Genomic DNA, 22,519 nt, shown 5'->3' with positions numbered 1-22,519 from the left:
GTTATTTAGTCTAACCCTCTGAGATCTAAACAAAATAAAAAAATTCCTTCCAGTAGCACCTTAAAGACCAACTGAGTTAGTTCTAGGTATGAGCTTTCGTGTGCATGCACACTTCTTCAGATACACTGAAACAGAAGTCACCGGACCTTTCTATATAGTGAGAAGGTGGGGAGGGGTATTACTCAGAAGGGTGGTGGGAATGGGTGATTGGCAGATAGCTGCGATGAGCCTGTTGACGACTCTTAACGACTGCAATAGGTCTAACAGGAAAAAGCAAGGGGTGAGAAGGTGAAAAATGGCTTTGTCATGTATAATGAGATAAGAATCCAATGTCTTTATTCAAACCAGGTCTCTCCATAGTTTTAAGTTTGGTGATAAGTTGCAATTCAGCAGCTTCTCTTTCCAGTCTATTTCTGAAATTCCTTTGTAATAGAACAGCTACTTTGAGATCTTGTATAGAATGTCCTGGGAGATTGAAGTGTTCTCCTACTGGTTTTTCTGTCTTGTGGTTCCTGATGTCGGATTTATGTCCATTTATTCTTTGGCGTAAGGTCTGGCCTGTTTGTCCAATATAGAGAGCTGAAGGACACTGTTGGCATTTTATGGCATACACAATGTTAGACGATGAGCAATTAAATAGTCCCGAGATGGTATGTGTGATGTTGTTGGGGCCAGTAATGGTGTTGTCCGGGTGTATGTGGCAGCAAAGTTGGCATCTGGGTTTATTGCAGGCTCTGGTGCCAGTGTCCGTGTTAAGTCTGGTTATAGTATTATTGTGGGTTAGGAGTTGTTTAAGATTGGGGGGCTGTCTGGAGGCAATGAAAGGTCTTCCTCCCAGAGCTTGAGAAAGAGAACTGTCATTGTCCAGGAGAGGTTGTAGATCTCTGATGATGCGTTTTTTTATTTTTTTATTTTGTTTTGACCATGACAGACCAACACGGCTACCTCTGAGATCTAGGTATGGAAGCTAACTTAGATCTCTGCATAGCAATGAAGCTGGAGGTAACCAGCACAACCGGGAATGATTGTCAGGGACTTCCTTACCCAGATTTTTTTTTTTTTAAAGCGGCAGCGCAGTTGGGCTGGGAGGGGGGGAGGGAGAGCCAAATAAGTCGACCGGGCAGCTCAGCCTTCGTCAGCCACGCGGACTACGGCCCCCATAGCTCCCAATTGCCACCATCTGATGGGCACCGCTCTGGAGGAGCGCACAGGGCGGGGGTGGGTGGTGCGGAGAGCTTTACTCCCGAGAAGGCGTGCAGGGCTGGGCCGCCGTCCTCCGGCTTCTGACGAGCACAGAACACGCCCGTGGAACAACCAACCAACCAACCAACCAAACGCATCTCGCCTTTTTCCCCTTTCCAAGCTGCAGCGCTTACGAAAGGGGTGTGCGTGTTCCACGTGATTAACGGCATCAACAACTCATCTGCATAATATGCAAATGAAGGAAGTGGGTCAGAGCACTTGGGCAAGGGATCTTTCTTTAATTCTTCCTCCCCCCGCCTCTCCCTCCGTCTCCGCTTGCAAGGCGTCCGGAGGGGCGCGTGGTGGCGCGGGCATGGACCTCTCGGGGCGCAGTCCAGCGGCGAGGGAGACAGACGAGGGGGGCGGGGGGGTAAAAGGGTGTCCCCCCCTAGCCACGCCCCTTCCTGTGGAATTTTTCTGGGTCTGGGGAAGGAGGGGGGAGATGCGCAACATATAAGCTGCAGCCGCAGCGTTGGACCGCATCCGCAGCTCTCGGAGAGGGTGAAAGCGGCGTCGCACCGGATTCGAGTTGGTGAGTGAGTGCGCGCCGGAGCTTCGATCCCTTTACTCAGAAGCTCAGTCGGGAATGCAGGAGACGCTTCATCTCCGAGCCCCACTTTGATTCCTGCGTGGCAGGGGGTTGGACTAGATGACCCTTGGGTCCCTTCCAACTCGACTAGGATTCTGTGTGCGTCCGAGAGAGAGGAGAACACACAGAATAGCTGCCAGACCCTTGTCCAGCTAGCTCAATATTGTCTGCACAGACTTGACACTGGCCGGCAGTAGCTGTCCAGGATTTCAGGCAGGAATCTGTCCCTCCCGTCTGGAGATGGCAGCGGGGATTGAACCCGGGGATTGAACCACTGAGCTACGGCCCTTGAATCACTGAGCTACGGCCCTTCCGCCGGGAATCGTCTCCTGGGGATGGGCGCAAGGCAAACGCGGTGACGCCTGGCTCCGTGCGCCCTGGGCGCATCGCTGGGCGCTTTTGGAGAGACGCGTCGCAGCACCAGTCCTGGCCTGCTAGTTGGCGCACGTCCTCCTTACGGGGATACCACCCCCCCCCCCGGATGCACCGTTGAGGGAAGGACGGAGGCTGCCTCCAGAAGCGCACCGGAGAGTAGCAGCAGCGACAGCCACCTGGCTGTATATAGGAGTGCCATATTCGCGGGATATCCGCGCCCCCTTAGTTGGGCATCGCTGTGAGAGGGCCCCCCACGCTCCTCCAAATCTCCTGGAGGAGGGAGAGAGGGAAGAAGGATGCTGCTGCCAATGCGGCCCCCCCCCCATCAGGAAAGAGGGAATCAGAAAGGGCACTTTGCACCTGCTCAGCAGCGGTCTTCCATTAGGCTATGGCAGAGGTCAGGACCCCTCTTGTTAAGGGCGGTTGGGTGGGATGGCCAATTGAAGCCTCCAGCTGCAGAGGCAGTCTACCTTTCAGCGTCAAGTGCTTGGAGGGCGTGGGCTCTTGCTTTCTCGTGAGGGATTCCCATTGGACAACAGTGAAGATGCAGGCTGATCAGATAGGGCTGCTTTCATCTTCCTGTGCTTTGATACCCTGAGATGAAATTGAGAGCTGGGAGAGAGGCCTGGCTTTCTCTAAAAAGCCCACTAACAAACATCAGCTGGCTGCTGGATCAGGCCAGAACCCGGCCCAGCATCTTTCTCTCACAGCAGCCAGCCCCAATGCCTCTTCCGGGAAACCCAAAAGCGGGACCTGAATGCGAGAGCAAAACTCTCCCCACTTGGTATTATTTGGAGGCCACAAACAGGTAGGAGGAGCCTGGCCATTGTGGCTAGTGGCGTTTTCCCCGTTGCCATGGCGATAGGGTGATGGTGCTGAGGAGGACGACACCCTTAGCTGGGGGCAGAGTTTCTAATGGCTTCTAGCCTGGAAGAATCTTTAAAGGTGGGGTGAGCTGGCATCAGGCATCAGGCTGCTGCTGGCTGATGTGATGCCCTAGTGCCCTGTTGCCAGACCGACTCCCATCATTCTCAGCAGCTAAGCTGGCTAATGATCAGCAAGGATAATGCTGCCTGTTGCAGCCTAGTAATACAGTGGTAAAGGTAAAGGTAAAGGGACACCTGACCATTAGGTCCAGTCGTGACCGACTCTGGGGTTGCAGCACTCATCTTGCTTTATTGGCCGAGGGAGCCAGCGTACAGCTTCCGGGTCATGTGGCCAGCATGACTAAGCCGCTTCTGGCGAACCAGAGCAGCGCACGGAAACACCGTTTACCTTCCCGCCAGAACGGTACCTATTTATCTACTTGCACTTTGACGTGCTTTCGAACTGCTAGGTTGGCAGAGCAGGGACCGAGCAGCGGGAGTTCAGCCCATCGCGGGGATTCGAACCGCCGACCTTCTGATCGGCAAGCCCTAGGCTCTGTGGTTTAACCCACAGAGCCACCTGCATCCCCTTAATACAGTGGTACCTTGGGTTAAGTACTTAATGCGTTCCGGAGGTCCGTTCTTAACCTGAAACTGTTCTTAACCTGAAGCACCACTTTAGCTAATGGGGCCTTCCGCTGCCGGAGCACGATTTCTGTTCTCATCCTGAAGCAAAGTTCTTAACCCAAGGTACTATTTCTGGGTTAGCAGAGTCTGTAACCTGAAGCGTCTGTAACCTGAAGCATATGTAACCCGAGGTACCACTGTGTCAGGTTCGATTTTCCCCAACACCCTCCAGTGATTTCCCATAGAAGGAACAAAAAATTCCTTCCAGTAGCACCTTAAAGACCAACTAAGTTAGTTCTAGGTATGAGCTTTCGTGTGCATGCACACTTCTTCAGATACACAGGTGTATCTGAAGAAGTGTGCATGCACATGAAAGCTCATACCTAGAACTAACTTAGTTGGTCTTTAAGGTGCTACTGGAAGGAATTTTTTGTTTTGACTATGGCAGACCAACACGGCTACCTATCTGTAACTTCCCATAGAAGGGGATGTGCAAAAGGTTTCTTTCTGACCTGTTGGGAGAGGGAGCTGTAGCCTGGTGGCAGAGCCCCTGCTTGGCATGCAGAAGGGCCCAGATTCGATCCCAGGCATCTCCAAACAAAAAACCCAGAGCCTGCTGGACCGGTGGTATGACTTAGTAGAGAGCATCCTCTGGCGTTTTAAAATCAGCTCTTTGCTTAGAACCATGAGGACTGGAATCTTAGGGCTCAATAGCGCCGGCATCTCCAGTTAGGGCCGCAAAAGACCCGTTGCCTGAAACCCCGTAGAAGCTGCTGCAGATCAGTGCAGACAATACTGATCTTGATTGACTCTCTGTAAGACAGCATCCTATGTTCCTGCATTAGAAGGCAGCAATGTTATGTGTTGCAAAAGGGACTGGGCTCCCTAGCTGGGGTGTGTTTATATATGTGTGAGAGAGAAAATGAGTGACTGTTCCTGGTCACCTCCCCTCGAAAAGGGTTTTATAGCATTGGAAAAGGTTTACTAAAATGGCCGAGGGGATGGAGTGACAACTTACAAAGAAAAATGGCAAAGTTTTGGACTTTTTAGGTCAGGAAGAGGTGGCATGATGGATATTTATAAAACTATGCATTGCATTAAAGGTAAAGGACCCCTGACAGTTAAGTCCAGTCGCGAATGACTCTGGGGTTGCGGCGCTCATCTCGTTTTACTGGACGAGGGAGCCGACGTTTGTCTGCAGACAGTTTTTCCGGGTCATGTGGCCAGCATGACTAAGCCGCTTCTGGCGAAACCAGAGCAGTGCACAGAAACGCCGTTTACCTTCCCGCTCCAGTGGTACCTATTTATCTACTTGCACTTTGATGTGCTTTCAAACTGCTAGGTTGGCAGGGACCGAGCAACGGGAGCTCACCCCGTCGCGGGGATTCGAACTGCCGACCTTCTAATCGGCAAGCCCTAGGCTCAGTGGTTTACACCACAGCGCCACCTGCATCCCTTTTATACATTGCATAGAGAAAGCAAATAGATGAAAGCTGTCCTCCCTCTCTCATAACGCTAGAACTCGTAGACTAAGCTGAGGGTTGGAAGATTCAGAAAAGTCCTTCAGGCAGTGCATAGTTAAACTACGGAACTCCCTGCCACGGGAAGCAGTCACGGTTAGCAATTTGGATGGCTTTAAAAGAGGATTAGACAAGGAGGAGAGGTGACTCTACTTTGCCAAGTAGCAATGCTTCTGAATACCAGTTCCTGGAAACCGCAGAAAGGGAGGGTTGGTCTTGTGTTCGAATCCTGCTGGCTGACTCCCCTTGGGGGCATCTGCATGGCCCCTGTGGGAACAGGATTCTGGATCGGATGAGCCACAAGGGCTCTTATGTCCTTACATTCCAGGGGTGGGCAGAACAGAGGAACAGCTTAAGCCAACCCTCTTTCCTAATCGGAAAACAAGCCAGCGCTGCTTGCAGGAGGACTTTGAATGTTAGGACAAGGAGTTCAGAACAGCCTGTCCCTCCCTTTGCCGCCCACATTTCCTGAAGCTGCCTCTTCCCCCAAATGGGATGCTCTGTGCAGAGTAACTCAGCTTCCCTTTAGATCTTCCATTCTGGGACAGACGTTTGCACTCTGCAACCTCCAGACGGAGGCACTGCCCGATAAAATGAGCTGGGGTTTCGGAAACGCGATATGCGTATGGGAGAGGGTCACTGGGTCGGGAAGCATTTGGCAGAGGTGCTGAATGGCCTTGGCTCCTTGCCATCTCTGCACTCCATGGCCTCTGTCCCAGTGCCATGTGACTTCACATGCGTCAGCTGAGAAGACTTTGGTCCTGGGAAAGTGTGTGTGTTGTTCTCTCTCAAGAGGAACATATCTCTCAAGCGCACACACACACACACACACCAGTCTGATAAAGGGTTTGAGAGATGCTTTTGCCTTCTTGAGGACGGGGTCTAAGACCCTGGGCTGCATCTGACTCAGAGTAAACCCACTGTGATTAATGGAGCCAGCTAACAGCAAACTGAACCTTTCGTGTCATTGACCCAGTCTGGTGCAATGCCCTGCCAACAGAGACCCAGCGGACGCCTTTTAAATGGATTTTCTATTCTGCCAGGATTATGCGGGTAATTAGGAATAAATCCAAAACCGATGGATTTAAACAGGGCTATTTTTCTAGAAAAAGAGGTGCCAGAACTCTCCGTGAATTCCTCCCTTGTTCTCTTAGAATGGCAAATTGGGTTCCTGTTAGTTCCAGCTGAAAAATAGCCTTTATTTATTTATTATTTTATTTGTTTGTTGAATTTATATACCGCCCTTCACCTGGATGTCTCAGGGCGGTTCACAGAAAAGATCACACTATATAAAATCAAAATAAAAAACAATAACCCAATAACACCCACCCCCCAAAAAGAGCCACATTTTAGAAGGGTATCGCATGTTGATCAGGTTGACCAAAGGCCTGGTTAAAAAGGAACATCAAAAACGTTCCTTTTCAACGTTAAAAAGGAACATCAAGGAAGGAGATTATGACTAAACATCAGGAAAAACTTTCTGGCAGAAAGAGAGAGGAACCAACTCTCACGGGAAGTTGTGGACTCTCCTAGAGGGTTTAGCTAGATCACCTACAAGCTCCCTTCCAATTCTACGATTCATAGAATAGAGTAGATTAGAACTGGACTAATAATTGACCTGCAACACTCAAGCCCAGCTTTTTTAGATTCCCCCTCCCTGGTTACAGCCGTGATTATTCTGGCTTGCCCTTTTTCTGAACTTCTCCAAATTGTGGGGGGTGAATCTCACTCATGGTTTAATAATATACACAAACCTTCCCTGGATATTTTATTCCCCCCTGCTTGGCTGAAGTTTGTCATCTGAAATCTAAGGCTGCATAGGTTTATAGCCACACACACAAAAAAAACCAATTCTGGAAACTGTAGTTTATTCCCTGCAGAGCTACAGTTCCCAGCACCCTCTGCAAAAAGGAACTTGGCACCTGTCGTTTTTCCTTTGCAGAGTTACAATCTCCAGCAGCTTTAACAAAAAGAATCTTTTTTTTTCTTTTTAATGAATATTTATTGGCATTTTCAATAAAAACAGACAAAAACAACAATTAAACAAAAAATAACAAAAATACAAAAATACAAAATTTAAAAGAGAAAAAAACATTTTAAAACACATATAATTCCAATTACTTATTTTCATTTAACTTATTTCTCAGACCTCCTCACACCTCCCCTTCTTGTATTCCAATTTAAATTATTAATTCAGCAAATCCTTATTATCCAAATTTAAACATCAATACTTAAACATTGTTGCTCATTCTTAAACATTTTTCCTAAAGTCGACCAAAATTTCCCTTCCACGGCTTTCCCCAGTTCCAAACAAATAGCAAAACAAAATAAAAACAAAGCAAGTTATAATTATATACCCTTTGGATTCCCTTTAACAAAAAGAATCATGCGGACTGTAGTTTACCCTTCACAGTGCTGCAATTCCCAGCAGCCCGTACAAAAATATTATTTTTGGGGAGGTCTATTTTAAGTGTATGGTGTTCCACTGCCTGAGAACCTGGCTAGTGACTCCCTGTAAATCTCTAAACATCCTTTCTCTTCTCTCCAGTTACAGAGTGCAAGGTCCTCTAGAAATCCAGCAAAGATGTGGATGCTGTCTCCCCCTTCTGGTGAGTCTCAAATATAGCTCAGTTTCCCACTCACTCTTCCTGGGCTGTTTCTTAACTCGTGGATGGTTTTTGATGGGTGGAATAACCTTGCCCACCCCCACCCCCTGCTTGGGAACCAGAGAGGAAGGAAATTTCCCAATGTTATTTCAAAAAACGTAGTCTTGTGACTTGATTTGAATTGTTCTGGCAGCCCCTGTGCTGAGGAATGCTTCCCCATGGAGGCGCTTCTGACACCTTTGTTGCACTGCGTCTTATGCTGAAGACTGCACCTCTTTACCCTGGCCTCTGACACATGAAACACGCGCACTGTATTAGAAGACACCCTGCAAACTGTGCTCAGCTGATTTCAGTGTTCGGATTGCATCTTGATAGCTCAGTTGGTTAGACTTAGAGCATGGTGCTGAGAACACCAAGGTTGCAGGCTCAATCCCTGTAAATGGATCCTGCATAGGTTGACCTAGATCAGAGCTCTCCAAACTTTCCATGTTGGTGACACACCTTTTAGACAGGCATCATTTTGCGACACAGTAATTCAGTTTTGCAGGGACGCGGGTGGCGCTGTGGGTTAAACCACAGAGCCTAGGGCTTGCCAATCGGAAGGTCGGCGGTTCGAATCCCCGCGACAGCGTGAGTTCCCGTTGCTCGTTCCCTGCTCCTGCCAACCTAGCAGTTCGAAAGCACATCAAAGTGCAAGTAGATAAATAGGTACCGCTCTGGCGGGAAGGTCAACGGTGTTTCTGTGCACTGCTCTGGTTCGCCAGAAGCGGCTTAGTCCTGCTGGCCACATGACTCAGAAAGCTGTCTGTGCACAAACGCCGGCTTCCTCGGCCAGTAAAGCGAGATGAGCGCTGCAACCTCATAGTTGCCTTTGACTGGACTTAACCGTCCAGGGGTCCTTTACCTTTTAAGTAATGTGTCACAACACACAGTTTGGAAAACTCTGGACTAGATGATACCAGAAGCTTTTCTTTTGGGAATTATAGGGACAGAACTACCTAAATTATATAGAAATTTATTTATGTATACTACTACAGCAGCAAGAATGCCCACTTGCCCCAAAGTGGAAAAAAGCAGAAGTCCCAGTAAAGGAAGAATGGATACAAAAACTTATGGAATATGCAGAAATGGCAAACTTACCAGAAGAATAAGAAATCAAGATAGCAGACTTTTTATAAAAGAATAGAAATGGTTTATTGAATATTTACAGATAAATTGTAAACAGATAAAAACATTAGCAGGATTATTGTAATGACCTGCAGTTTTATAAGAGTATTTATTTACAGTATATAATTAAATGAGCAAGTTAAATTTAGTTAAACTAAAGGCAGTCCTGTTTAGGGAAGCTTTTAATATTTAATAGGTTATTGTATTTTAATATTCTGTTGGAAGCCACCCAGAGTGGCTGGGGAAACCCAGCCAGATGGGTGGGGTATAAATAATAAATTATTATTATTATTATTATTACTACTACTACTACTACTTGGATATGCAGAAGGTATTAAAATATAAATTAAAGGAATTGCAGAAAGAGGGGGAGGAAGTCAAATTTTGAAATGTTAAATTGATTGTAAAACTAATGAAATGTATAAATTTGAAAAGTATAAATAAAAAACTAAAAAAAGAGAGAAAGCGAAATCTCCAGGATATTAGGTTGTATCCAATGCTAGCCCTACTCCGAGCAGACCCATTGAAGTTAACAGACACAGCTGACTTGGGCCCATTAAATATATCTATGACTCCCAGGTTGAGAATCCACCATATGTCCTTAAAAAATCAGCACCCTTTAGCTGCCAGTATCAACGGCTGGTGCCATTAGTTTGTTGCGGATACTGTTTACAGTCAATCCGTTCTGGGTGTCTCCCACATTCCCAAGAAGGCAGAAGGGTCAAGTGGTTGCAGATATCTGTGAAACATCCGTTCCTCTCTGGTTCCTCTCCCTTCCGCTCTGTCCTTGGAGGTTTTCCACGGAGCTCTCTGATCCCAGGCACAACCCGTTCTTCTGAGCTTCGACAAATCGGGACTGACTTAATTATGATTATTTTCTACGACCCTTTCATTACTTCAACGGCCACCAGCCCCCTATGCATAGTATAAGTACAGAAACCTGCCTCAAACGGCACGAGTTGGGATCTAGTTTGCCGAGGAAAACTGGCTACGCTTATATATTTGTTGCTCAGAAAAATCCTAGAGCTCCTTCAGAATTCATGCCTGGTGTGATCCGGTTTGCCTGAGGTTGTGTGAATAATAATAATAATAGCATGTGGGTGGATTTTTGCTTTTTTGAGTTTGCTCCACTGTAGTTATAAATAAGCAGAATGGTGAAGAATTTGGGGAAGGGGGCATTTGAACTGTGGTCCAAAACATTGGGGAAGACTGGACTGCAAGCTTTAAAGCAAGGCAGGATGTTGTGTCTGTTTGGGAGGTGGGAAAGCAACGGAATTTGGGGAGGGATCTTATGGCGAGGAAACAGGGATGGATACTAAGTGTTGCCAGACCTCCACGTCTGACCTGAAGCCTCCAGGGATGCCTGGCCCCCTCCAGGCGGCAGGTGCAGGGCTTGAAATCTCCAGGTGGGTGAGAGAGGTTTTTATATTATATTAAGAAGTCTGTTTATGCACCCTGCAAGCTTCAGCCCAGCAGGAGCTGGCTACAAATTATAGCATAGATATTTGGGCAGGTGTGTGTATGTATGTGTGTGTGTATCTGTATCTGCCCATGTCCTCTCCCAATTAACCTCCGTCTCTCGGGCCTGCCCCTGTGACATCACTGCCCTCCCCTGTCCCAATTAACCTCTGTCTCCAGGGGATGCCCCTCTCCTGTGATATCACCAGGGGATGTCCCTAGGTCTCAGGTTTGGACTCCGAAGTCTCAGGGTTTGGAATGCTGCTGACAACCCTAATTGGGACCATGAACTACACAAAGGTCCTTCTGTTCATCTGGGCAACGCCAAAGGATTCCCCCGCTTGCCTTGCTTTCATATCTCAAGGTCTTCAGATCATCCAGTGGCCGAGTCCGTCTCACATATGGCATGATGCTGCCTTAGACAGAGTAAGAGCCTTGGCCCATCTAGGCTAGTATTTTCTACACACTGACTGGCAAGAGGCTCTCCAGCAGTTTCAGGCTGGAGATGCTGCTGGGGAACGGAAGCTGGGAGCTTCTGCATGCCAAGCAGATGCTCTACCGCTGAGCCAGGGCCTCGTCCCAAACAGAGGGAAAGGAAAGGGCTGTAGCCCAGTGGCAGATCACCTGCTTGGAATGCAGAATGTCTCCGGTGCAGTCCTCAGCAGCATCTGCAAGGAGGTCTGGGAATGTCCCTCTCCCTGCCTCAAAATGTGTGGACTCTGTTTTTACAGAGCACTGCACAATAGCACCCTCTACATAAAGCCCAGGTGTTGCTGGACTACAAATCCCATCTGCCTGGCCAGTTGTCAGGGATGATGGGAGTTGTAGTGGACCAATGCCTGCTCAAGATCTTGAAGCTCTGCCAGTCGACACCTGGGAAAGCCAGCTGGTTGTAAATGCAACAGAGACCAGGCTAGCCCTTGCAAACTATTACGGGATGGGTATTATGAGAAGCGGGTATGTTGTAACACTGATGTCCTTCCCAGCACCCTTTCCTTTGGCATCTCCCTTGCCACCCATGAACTGCCTACAAGGACTGCTTCATATTTGCAGCCAAGTCCCAGAAGAAGCAAGGTCTGTGGAGAGATGGGGTGGAATCCAGAATTACGGGTATGACACAAGCAGGGTTTATTAATTGGCTGTTGCATTGTTATCCAGTGAAACCGGGGCTGGAGACATTGCAAATGGGAGCCACGGGGTATGTCTTCAAGCTGCCAACTCTTGAGTTTTATCTGCAGCCGATAAATCTCTGCGTGGAACTGACATCTCTTAAATGCAGAGGCACAAAGTCCTCTGGTTTCGGGTAAAATACCTGTGGCCTGCCTTGTTGTTTGGGGGCAAGGCACAGATATTTGGGGACACCAACTCTCTCCCAGTGATGGTGCGAAAACAGTCGCTGTTATCCGTCCCTGGCTGGCGCAGTTGATTCAGTAATTCTCTCCAAGTTCACAATACAAGTACTTGTAAGTTCCGAAGCGAAGAAAGTGTGCTTGAAAATGTTTTCAGCTGTGTGATGTAAATACAGTGGTACCTTGGTTCTCAAACTTAATCCATTCCGGAAGTCCGTTCCAAAACCAAAGCGTTCCAAAACCAAGGCACGCTTTCCCATAGAAAGTAATATAAAATGGATTAATCCGTTCCAGACTTTTAAAAACAACTCCTAAAACAGCCATTTAACATGAATTTTACTATCCAACGAGACTATGGATCCATAAAATGAAAGCAAGAATCAATATACAGTTGTGCCTCGCAAGACGAAATTAATCCGTTCCGTGAGGCTCTTCGTATAGTGGTTTTTTCGTCTTGCAAAGCAAGCCCATTGACAGCTTAGCGGATTAGCGCTATTAGCAGTTTAGCGGCTTTTAGCGGATCAGCTGATAAGCGGCTTATCAGCGGATCAGCTGATAAGCGGCTTAGCAGCTTAGGAAAAGGGGGGGGGAACCCGCAGGAACTCGCAAGACATTTCGTCTTGCGAAGCAAGCCCATAGGGAAATTCGTTTTGCGAAGCGCCTCCAAAACGGAAAGCCCTTTCGTCTAGCAGGTTTTCCGTATTGCGAGGCGTTCGTCTTGCGGGGCACCACTGTACTGTACTATAAAATAAATAAGACAGTATTATAGATGATAAAAATTAAAATTAATTTTTTTTCTTACCTGCACTGATGATAGAAATTTTATCCATTTTCACAGTCACTCAATCAATCAAAATAAAAAAATTCCTTCCAGTAGCACCTTAAAGACCAACTGAGTTAGTTCTAGGTATGAGCTTTCGTGTGCATGCAGTCAATCAATCATAGCTGAACTGAGTCCCACACAATCACAAAAACAAATGCACCGAAAAGCCTCAAAAACAAAAATGCAAAATAAATAGCAAAAACAAAAGCGTCAAACTTAATCTGTTCCGGAAGTCCGTTTGACTTCTGAAATGTTCGAAAACCAAGGCATGGCTTCTGATTAGTGCAGGCGCCCCAGAAACAATAGCTGAAAACCGCATTGGACGTTCAGCTTCCCAAAAACGTTCGGAAACCGGAACACTTACTTCTGGGTTTTCAGCATTTGGGAACCAAAGCATTTGAGAACCAAGACATTTGAGTACCAAGGCATTTGGGAACCAAAGTACCACTGTATAAAAATCAGTCCCTTTGGTTGGGAGCACCAATCTAGTTACTGCGGGATAGTGCTCTCAAGTGAGGAAGGGTATGCTTGATCTAAAGTCCGTCACTAAAAAACCACCCTTATTTTGGATGGCGGGCTCTATACCGATCAATCAAGAGTCTGAACTGTTGGTTTTGGGAGAAAGGAAGGGGAGTAAAAATGAGGTGGTTGTTAACTTAAGCACACACACAATTGCTGCCCCAACGATCGGTTCAGCTCTTGAATGAGCAAAATGTATTTCTGGGTTTTTGCATTGGGTAGAGTTCAGAGGGGGGCATCTTTTCAGGGGTTGGACTAGATACCCACTGGTTTCCCATCCAACTCTACCATTCCATGATTCCATCAGGTTCTTTTTGATCATGGCAGTTTGGTGGGTGCCCAGCGGTGGCAGAGGGATGGGCTCAAGCAGTTGTGTGTGTGTGCCTGTGTGTGTGTGCGCGCGTGAACCCAGGTTTCACATTCCTGGGTGATTTTTTAAAAATTTATTTTTTTCGGGGTTGCTCTGATCTGCTGTTTTCTTTCAGATGAAGAATCTCGCGAACTTTCCGGGATTTGGAAACGCGACAAGGGCAGGGTGCAAAACATGCTAGTAGGACATGTCCCTTCTCACACTTTCTCAAGAGTAGACCTTTCCCCCTTGGGGTTATGATAAACTATAATCTATTTTTAGTGTTAGCAAGTAGGGCTGTTAGTTTGCTGTTTTTTGTTTTTTTTAATGAATTGTGAGCGGGGCTGGTCTTTATGTTTAAAATTGGGTGGGGGGAGAACGAGAAGAGAAGCATCACTAAGAACAAGATGCTTTTTTGAGAAACGGGATCGTCATAGCGCTGGGAGACAAACGCTAACGGGAGGGGCTGAGCTATACCTTTGCATGTGGGCTGCTGTTCGCTTCCTTCTGTGCTGATACCTCACCTTCTGCAAAACCTAAAATGCCTCTTACTGTGTTTGGTATAAAGCCAGCTTGGTACCATTTTGGGGCGCGGGGATCCCACTTCCAGATTTTTCCTGCATGGTTTTGCAGTTCTGCAAAGCACCTTGCCACTGCGGGCTTTTAAAGGCTTCTCTGGGTTGGGTTGGGAGGCAGTAGATGCACGCAGGAAGCAAGATTCACTGGCACAATGTTTGCTAACCAGGGTTAAGGCTGAAGACTCACCAGGCCCAGCTGTACAAAGTTCTTGGCAGGCTGTGCTAATGGATTCCCCCACCCCAAAGCATGGGGGGGGGGACACAACTTAATGCATGCCCAATCTCACAAGGGTGGCATCGGTCTGGAGAGATGCAATCATGGAGGGAGGTTGAGCATGCCTTAACAGTACATGTTAATCTGCGGAACTCCTTGCCACAGGAGCCGGCAATTGCACCGGCTTTAAAAATAAGAGGGGAGAGGGCTCTGGTGCTTTGATTCTGCTTACCCACTGCCCACAGGCTCTTCTCATGCATTAATGGGAGCCAACACCAGGGGGTGCTGCTGGGATCATCAGCCCCCCTCCAAATGGCCAGTGTTTTGGAGGCTGCCCAGTGGCAGGAGCCAAATACCCATTGACTTTTCCTCCTGCTGCTGCCTTTTGGGGCTTACGGAAAATCTCCCTTTCAAACTGAGAACAAAGCGTTAACTTTAAAGTCCAGGTAGATCTCGATCTCTCTCTTACAATTTAGCAAATTGTAGGTTAATAATAATAATAATAATAATAATAATAATAATAATAATAATAATAATAATATATTTATAACCTGTCCATTCAGCTGGGTTTCCCCAGCCACTCTGGGCCACTCCCAACAGATTAAAAACGGAATAAAACATCAAACATTAAAAACCTCCAGGTACAGGGCTGCCTTCAGATGTCTTCTAAACGTCAGGTAGTTGTTTATTTCCTTGACATCTGACGGGAGGGCGTTCCACAGGGCGGGCGCCACTACCGAGAAGCATAGCTGTCAACTTTTGCCTTTTTTAAAGGGAAATTTCCTTATTCTGAATAGGATTCCTCGCAAGAAAAGGGAAAAGTTGACAGCCATGCCGAGAAGTCCCTCTGCCTGGTTCCCTGTAACTTCACTTCTCACAGTGAGGGAACTGCCAGAAGGCCCTCGGAACTGGACCTGAGTGTCCGGGCAGAACGATGGGGGTGGAGAAGCTCCTTCATGTATACTGGGCCGAGGCCATTTAGGGCTTGCTTTAAAGGTCAGCACCAACACTTTGAATTATGCCTGGAAACGTATTGAGAGCCATTGTGGGTTTTTCTGGACCGGTGTTATGTGGTCTTGGTAGCCATTACCAGCCACCAGTCTAGCTGCTGCATTCTGGATTAATTGCAGTTTCCGGGTCACCTTCAAAGGTAGCCCCGCATAGAGTGCACTGCAGTAGTCTAAACGGGAGATAACCAGAGCATGCACCACTCTGGCCAGACAGTCCGTGGCAGGTAGGGTCTCAGCCTGCGTACCAGATGGAGCTGATAAACAGCTGCCCTGGACACAGAATTGACCTGCACCTCCATGGACAGCTGTGAGTCCAGAATGACTCCCAGACTGCGCACCTGGTCCTTCAGGGGCACCCCATTCAGGACCAGGGAGTCCTCCACACCCATCCACCCCCTGTCCCCCCAAAACAGTACTTCTGTCTTGTCAGGATTCAACCTCGATCTGTTAGCCACCATCCATCCTCCAACTGCCTCCAGGCACTCACACAAGTAGGTCTGGCACTCTCTTCCCAAAAACCATAAATTCTGGGGTGGTGATCTGCCCGGTCACCCCTCCGCTCAGCTCCCATTGGCCACTTCCCAACATTCCCCTTAAGGGATTGGCGGAGGGCAGATGGGATGGAATTTTAATGCACCCAATTTTAATGCCTGCCCCTCTTTGGGGATGTATGCTCAGCACATAGGGAACACCTCTGCCGGGATCTCCCCCTTTCTTGCTCACTCCTTCCTCTGCCGCCTTTTAGGTCTATTCCAACACACCAAGAAGCTGTTCCTGAGCGATCAGGCCAGACGGGCACAGGCTCTGGAGTTCCTGCGCCAGAATGTCGCCAACTCCATCTCTATGGCCAACCTCGTGATGGGACTCTCGTCTGTCCTTTGCAGTCTGAATGGGTAAGCCAGACCCTGGGCTTGTCCTCCAACATTTCTCCAGTGAAACTAGGGGTGTCTATTCAACAACAGCAGCAGCAGCAACAACAACAACAGCCCACTCATCTGATTAGGTTGCCCCAACCGCTCGGGGAGGCTTCTGTTATAAGAAAAAAGCCTGCTCCTTTTCCCTTATGGGGTCCATATAGAGTCCTTAAGTGGGTTCCCTATTGGTAGGAGAAAATAACAGAGGCCAGCCAGAGAATATTGAGAAGCAAAGCAGCTAGTAACCCTGATCTTTATTAACTGTTGCAACAGGGTCCTCACTCACAACATGCATAACAGACTTTTGAAATTGCCCACCCTGTACCCCAAGACCACCTCCCAAAACATCATACATACATCACAGAAGGAGGCAGTCTACAGCAAAAATCCTGTCTGCCATGATACCTGGCAATGGTCACTAATTGCTTTACCTGGGCAGCCTGGCTATTCTTTTGTGATGGTAAATACCTGAATTCAGGTCACAGGCTCCCCCTATTCATACACAAATACGCCCTTAAGACAGGTAAGTAAAAACCATTGGAGAGGCTTTCCCATTTCCTTCCTCCTTGCAGAGAAATGTTTGAGGTCAATTTGGGAGAGTCCAAATGGTTTGGGAGAGTCAAAAGTGGCTTCAGGATTGCTCTCCTGTACTATTTCAGACGCGTGGTTTATATACTTACGTATGTGTTTACCTTGTAAACTTATGAAAATTTGATTCATATATTTGAGACCTTAAATTCTTATAACACTTCCAACATATAAAAAAATATATAAACAAGGGATTGAACATTTAAAAACTTCCCTATACGGGGCTGGCTTCAGATATCTTCTAAAGGTTTTATAGTTACTTATCTCCTTGGCTGGGGGGGGGGGGTGTCGCATAACTCCATACCCTCCAACATTTCCCCGATTTAAATAGGGAAAAGCGGGACATTCCAGAATCAAATCAGAAACCAGGACGGATTTGTCAATCCGGGACTGTCCCTTGGAAAATAGGGTCATTTGGAGGGTCTGCCTTCATCCACACAGGGTCATGTGTCACTGCACAGGAGGTGGGGCCAGGGTCAAAGACACTTTGATAGGCCCCGATCCCCTCCTCATGCGCTTGACCGTTCCTTGCTTTGCTTGGCGGCTTTGGGAACATTGAGGCCGCTCAGCAGGGCAGCCGTGGCAATGTGTAACAGGACTCTCCCGTCTCTCCCCCCACCAGGCAATATAATTATGCATGCTGGCTGGTCCTGATCGGATTTTTGCTTGACCTTGCGGACGGCGCCGTTGCCAGGCAGCTGAACGCTTGTTCTGCTCTGGGTAAGTACCTCCTTGCGAAAGCCTCCACGCTCCGGCCTTGGACCTCCGTTGCTTAGCAAGCTCACGAGCGCTCATCCGGAAGATCTCATCGGATCAGATAGTTAGGCAGGATGGCATTTGCTCGCACAAGATGTACCAAAAAGGGGATTAGAGAAAAAAATTTCCAAGGAGGAAAAAGCTAGCGATGGCTGCTCTCCGCCAGCGATGAATCAGACAGGCACTCTCCCTGTTAAGTTTTGGGTGCCAGGTCAAAATAAGCCTCATTGCAGAAACCTTTTGCACCATGAATGCTGTTCTAATGTCTCCACTGGGACTGTTACAGGTGCACACATCACTTGTTCTGTAAGATACCCATTTTCTAGTTTACTTTGGAACTCCCTGCCTCTTGACGTCAGGCAGGCTTAAAACATTTCTGTTTAGCCAAGCCTACCCAGACATTAGGGGCGCGGGTGGCACTGTGGGTTAAACCACAGAGCCTAGGACTTGCCGATCAGAAGGTTGGCGGTTCGAATCCCCGCGACGGGATGAGCTCCCGTTGCTCAGTCCCAGCTCCTGCCAACCTAGCAGTTCGAAAGCATGTCAAAGTGCAAGTAGATAAATAGGTACCGCTCCGGCATGAAGGTAAACAGTGCTTCCATGCGCTGCTCTGGTTCGCCGGCTCCCTCGGCCAATAAAGCGAGATGAGCACCGCAACCCCAGAGTCGGTCGTGACTGGACCTAATGGTCAGGGGTCCTTTACCTTTACCTTTTACCCAGACATTTAGAAAGCTTGGGTGTCTTTGAATCTGCCTTTTAGCTTATCAGTTGTTGCAATTATTTTTTGAACCTTTCACACTGTTGGGGCTCTTGTTTTTTATATACTGATCATGCCATTGTTTTATTCTTCTTGCAAAGTGCTTTGAGATTATGCTTTGTTTGTACAATCAAGTGGTATGTAACTTTTATGAAATAAGTACGTTTCTGATGTTTCGAGCTACGTTTTAAATCTTGTATATTGTGTTTTAGGGTTTTAGGGATTATTATTATTATTTACTGTAAGCAGCTTTGAGGCACAGAATGGAAAACACAAATTCCTTAAAGAAATAAATACACTGCCCTCTGTCGAAGGCAGTATGGTAGGAATGACAAGTGGGGAGACAGCCATCGCTTTCAGGCCTGCTCAGTTTCCCCTTCCAATACTGTGCTCTTTATTTTGGGTTGGTGTCTTTATGCATTTTCTAGCTATATAACTGTATTTTTTAATTATTCTGGTACCTCTTCCCTGGGACTTTTTTTGGAAGGGGGCCGGGGCACCAATATTTATTTATTATTCATTACATTTGTATCCCAGCTTCTCCTCCAATGAGCCCAAGATGGCGCACACAGCTCTCCCCATTTTCTCCTCCCAATAACCTTGCGAGGTGGGTTAGTCTGAGGCACAGGAACTGGCCCCTCAGTGACCTTTATGGCTGCATAGGGGATTCCGAACCCTGGTCCACCCAGGTCCTAATCCAGCAGCCTAACTACCACGTCACACCGGCTCTCGTTGTTATGTACTGAAGTTCTCACCTTGGGCCAGCAGGGGGATACTGTAGATAGTTTTCACTCAGGTCCGCATATGCAAATAAGGTATTGAAAGTGAGGTTCAGTGATTGGATAGTTACAGAAAGTTGTTACTGTTGCTTTGTAGTTGAGCTCTATATAAGCAGGCCGGCTGAACCCTTCAGTTCAGTTCAGTTCTGGCCTGTGAATAAACAAAAGCTGTCTGAAGAATCGTTGTGTCGCCTGATATGTTCACCCACGACTTAACATTTGTAATAAATGAAACCTTCGAGTTTGATGCCTTCCAGGGCGCCATAATGGAGAAATGTCACTACATATTTCGGCCTCTACAGAGTGCTCATCTTGTCTCCTGCCCAGGGCTAACTGGCGCCTGTCTTTGACATTCTGTAGGTGCCAAGCTGGATGATTTTGCTGATTTCACTTCATTTGGGCTGGCCACCGCCCTTCTCCTGCAAGCCCACGGGATCCTCGACGGGCTTCTGGTGATCGTGTACGTCTTGGCTGTGTTCACGCGCCTGTGTTTCTTCTCCAGCGGTGAGTCCACAGCCTTGGCGATAAGATGTCCCCATTGAGTTTGGCTGCAGGGGTCTTAATGACAGCTGGGTGCAGACAGCAAATCGGTGTCTGGACCACGTTTCTTCCAGAGGACAACTGTTATCCCTCCTTTCCTTTTTTATATTTATTTTGACAAAGTAATAACCATAAATAAATGAGGATAAAAATGTGCACCCCACCACCAAGACCATTCCATTGTAACTATCCAACCTCCCAAAATTTCAACACTTCTTGCGATGGTTTGACCCCTTTGTTTTAACAGTACAAATTCTACAAACACCTTCCATAGCTCCTCAAAACCATTCCCCCTGCATATTGGTATTGTAACCAATCTGTGAGATGATGTCTTATATCCTCAAACTTTCTGAATTTTAATTGATTTTTGTCCTCTGCACATTAGTTTTGCATGTTTCTGGTTTGGCGCATCCACAGGAACAGTTTGCTCCAAGTCAACTCACCACTTCCCTTTCCTCTCGTCTCCCTAGGGATGCCGTTCATGTACCGGGGGCTGCCCTGTCCATACGGAGCATCTGTCCTGGCCGCCACCTACCTCCTGACAGGAGGCAACCTGCTGGTGATGCGTATCATCGCCATGGTGATGATCCTCTTCATGGTGGACCAGGGCTTCTACCCTCACGACAAGGTGCTGGAGTCTCAGCCCTGGAAGAAGGCCGTCTTCGCAGGAGGTGAGTGCAGAGCAGCGGGCCCCTTCAGCTCAAATAATGAGGATAACCTCATGCTGTGATCTCTCTCTCTCTAGCTATCCATCTGTCTAAAGATAATAAACCTTTCTAAGATGGGTTTGTGCAGAAACCTTGTCATCAGGTCACAGCAAAATGTTATCTTAGCTGTGTGCATCGCAGGGGTTTGGCTGGATGATTCTACAATTCTGCGATTCCATGATTCAGTTCAGTCTGAAAATTATGGAGAACCTGCAATCCTTATACAGTCAAACCTCGGTTGTCGAACGACATCCATTCTGGAAGCCCATTTGGCTTCCGAAATGTTCGACGAACGAGTCGTGGCTTCCGATTGGTTGCAAGAGCTTCCTGCACTCAAACGGAAGCCGCGTCAGACGTTCGGCTTCCAAAAAACGTTCAAAAACCAAACTTCTGGGTTTTTGAGGCGAAACGTTCCAAAACGGAGCGGTTCAGGAACCGAGGTTTGACTGTAGAAATGATTTTTCCCTGCTTCTAGATTAACTTGCATGCTGGTAGCCTGGAAAGCCTTTGTCCAACCATCGTGGACAAATTGGCGTTTCTTTGGTTATTTTAAATCATGTTGATAGGCTTCAATCTACATGCTTATTGTCGAATGTCCTGGTGGGGAACCATTGGCAGCAAATAGTCTTAAAAAACTGTATCAGAATAAATGAAATTTAAAAACCAAACATGCATTTTTCGTTTTTGTGGAAACAGAATTTCATGCTGAAAATCTTTCGTTGCTTGGGGTTGGACTAGATGAGCCCTGGAAGTCCCTTCCAACTTTACAATTCTGAAATCTCTCTCTCTCATTGCAGGGATCTTGATGGTGATGTTCTCTGCCACGTACTTTGCCTCGCTCTACTACCTGCTTTGGTCCTCGTCGTATATCTTCTTCCCAACTGCTCTGTGGAGCCACAGAGTCTAACCTTGCTTGTGTGGTGTCATGCGTGGACGGACAGCGGCTTTTGCACCTCGCTGTGGGGCAATTGCCCGGTGGGGGCACCCCCTCCAGGACCCTAAAGACCAGCCTACCCAGCGTTAATATCCACGCATCACTTAAAACCTTCCTAGAAACGTTTCCACTGTCCTGACTAGGAACAGAACAACTACGAGGTCTCTGCCGTGGGGGTGGGATTTCTGCCCTGCGAAGGCTGGGTGTCTGGGGAACACAGTGGGTGATCTGGCTAACACTCCCAACCCCACTTTTGGTGTACATACAAATATACAGATTCTTTACATATGTATATAGAAAGAGAAAAAGATTTGCAATGAGTTCAGCTTTTTTAGATTTCTATTTTTTTAGTCCACAATTTTACTCGCTGGTGGTTTTTAAAGAACTTGGCCTCCAAATCTCGTCACTGGCTAATTTTTTTTAACTAATCCAAGGATAGGTCCCTGCAGCCTCGCCAGAAAGTCTTCTTTAAAGAGAGCATCTGGATTTTCAACGTACGAACTAGCTGGATTTGAAACCTTAAAAGTTGAAAGGGCTAATGAAACACCGCAGGATCACTGCTTGTGGGGTGAAAGCTGGCCCGTGGGGGAAGGGGTGGTGATTACCTCCTGGAAGGCTTGGTTGTCAAAAAAAAAATTGAACCCATCAAATTACCTGTATGAATCCTAGATTTGCCGTTCTAAGATTGGGTGTATCAAATACTTCTGCCGGGGAGCACCGTCAATGTTTTTGTTTTATTGATCATATTACTGAAATATTTGGAAAACCTATTTCCTGCCCCCATCCCCCAGGAGATAATAATGGAAAGGGAGATGATTTGTGTTACTGGAAATGTACATTTGAAATGAGTTCTTTTGTTTTGGCATTTTTTAAAAAAATAAACTGTGGAAAACAGTTCTTGCTATCTGGTGTTGTGTGAAAAGGGGTTTCTGCAAGAGCTGCAAGAGGAATGGAAGAGCTGCAAGAGGAATGGAAGGTTTTGCGAAGGGGAGAGACCTCCATACGGAGTAGTCTCCCAGAGAAGAGGCACAAGCTGTGTCAAGTGGAAAAAATGAAACCAGCTCATTTCTGGAACCAATGATGATGATAATTATTCTGGGTGGCTCCCAACAGAATATTAAAAAGATGATAAAAGATCAAACATTAAAAACTTTCCTAAACAGGGCTGCTTTCAGATGTCTTCTAAAAGCCAGGTAGTTATTTCCTTGACAGCTGATGGGAGAGTGTTCTACAAGGTGGGTGCCACTACCGA

At 47.2% G+C, this 22,519-nt stretch overlaps 1 protein-coding gene across 5 annotated transcripts; it reads left to right on the top strand.

Annotated features, from left to right (window-relative positions):
- The first annotated feature begins 1,696 nt into the window (after window positions 1–1,696).
- Window positions 1,697–22,161, top strand: TMEM269 (transmembrane protein 269). Of its 5 annotated transcripts, XM_081871342.1 has the most exons (9): window positions 1,697–1,774; window positions 7,768–7,828; window positions 13,627–13,691; window positions 14,528–14,728; window positions 16,038–16,185; window positions 17,417–17,514; window positions 19,447–19,590; window positions 20,097–20,297; window positions 21,131–22,161. In XM_081871342.1, the coding sequence occupies exons 5-9, from the start codon at window positions 16,136–16,138 to the stop codon at window positions 21,238–21,240; spliced, it is 603 nt and encodes a 200-aa protein (XP_081727468.1). In that variant the 5' UTR covers window positions 1,697–1,774; window positions 7,768–7,828; window positions 13,627–13,691; window positions 14,528–14,728; window positions 16,038–16,135; the 3' UTR covers window positions 21,241–22,161. The 5 variants fall into 5 exon arrangements, with proteins under 5 accessions (XP_081727468.1, XP_081727467.1, XP_081727466.1 ...); XM_081871341.1 differs by lacking the exon at window positions 14,528–14,728; XM_081871340.1 differs by lacking the exons at window positions 13,627–13,691; window positions 14,528–14,728 and having other exon boundaries at window positions 1,698–1,774.
- Window positions 22,162–22,519: the final 358 nt, after the last annotated feature.

This window comes from Podarcis erhardii (assembly GCF_964252035.2).
Source record: "Podarcis erhardii genome assembly, chromosome: 7".
Lineage (NCBI taxonomy): Eukaryota > Metazoa > Chordata > Lepidosauria > Squamata > Lacertidae > Podarcis > Podarcis erhardii.
Note: the sequence above shows the minus strand (reverse complement) of the source record. Positions and strands in the feature narration are given on the sequence as shown.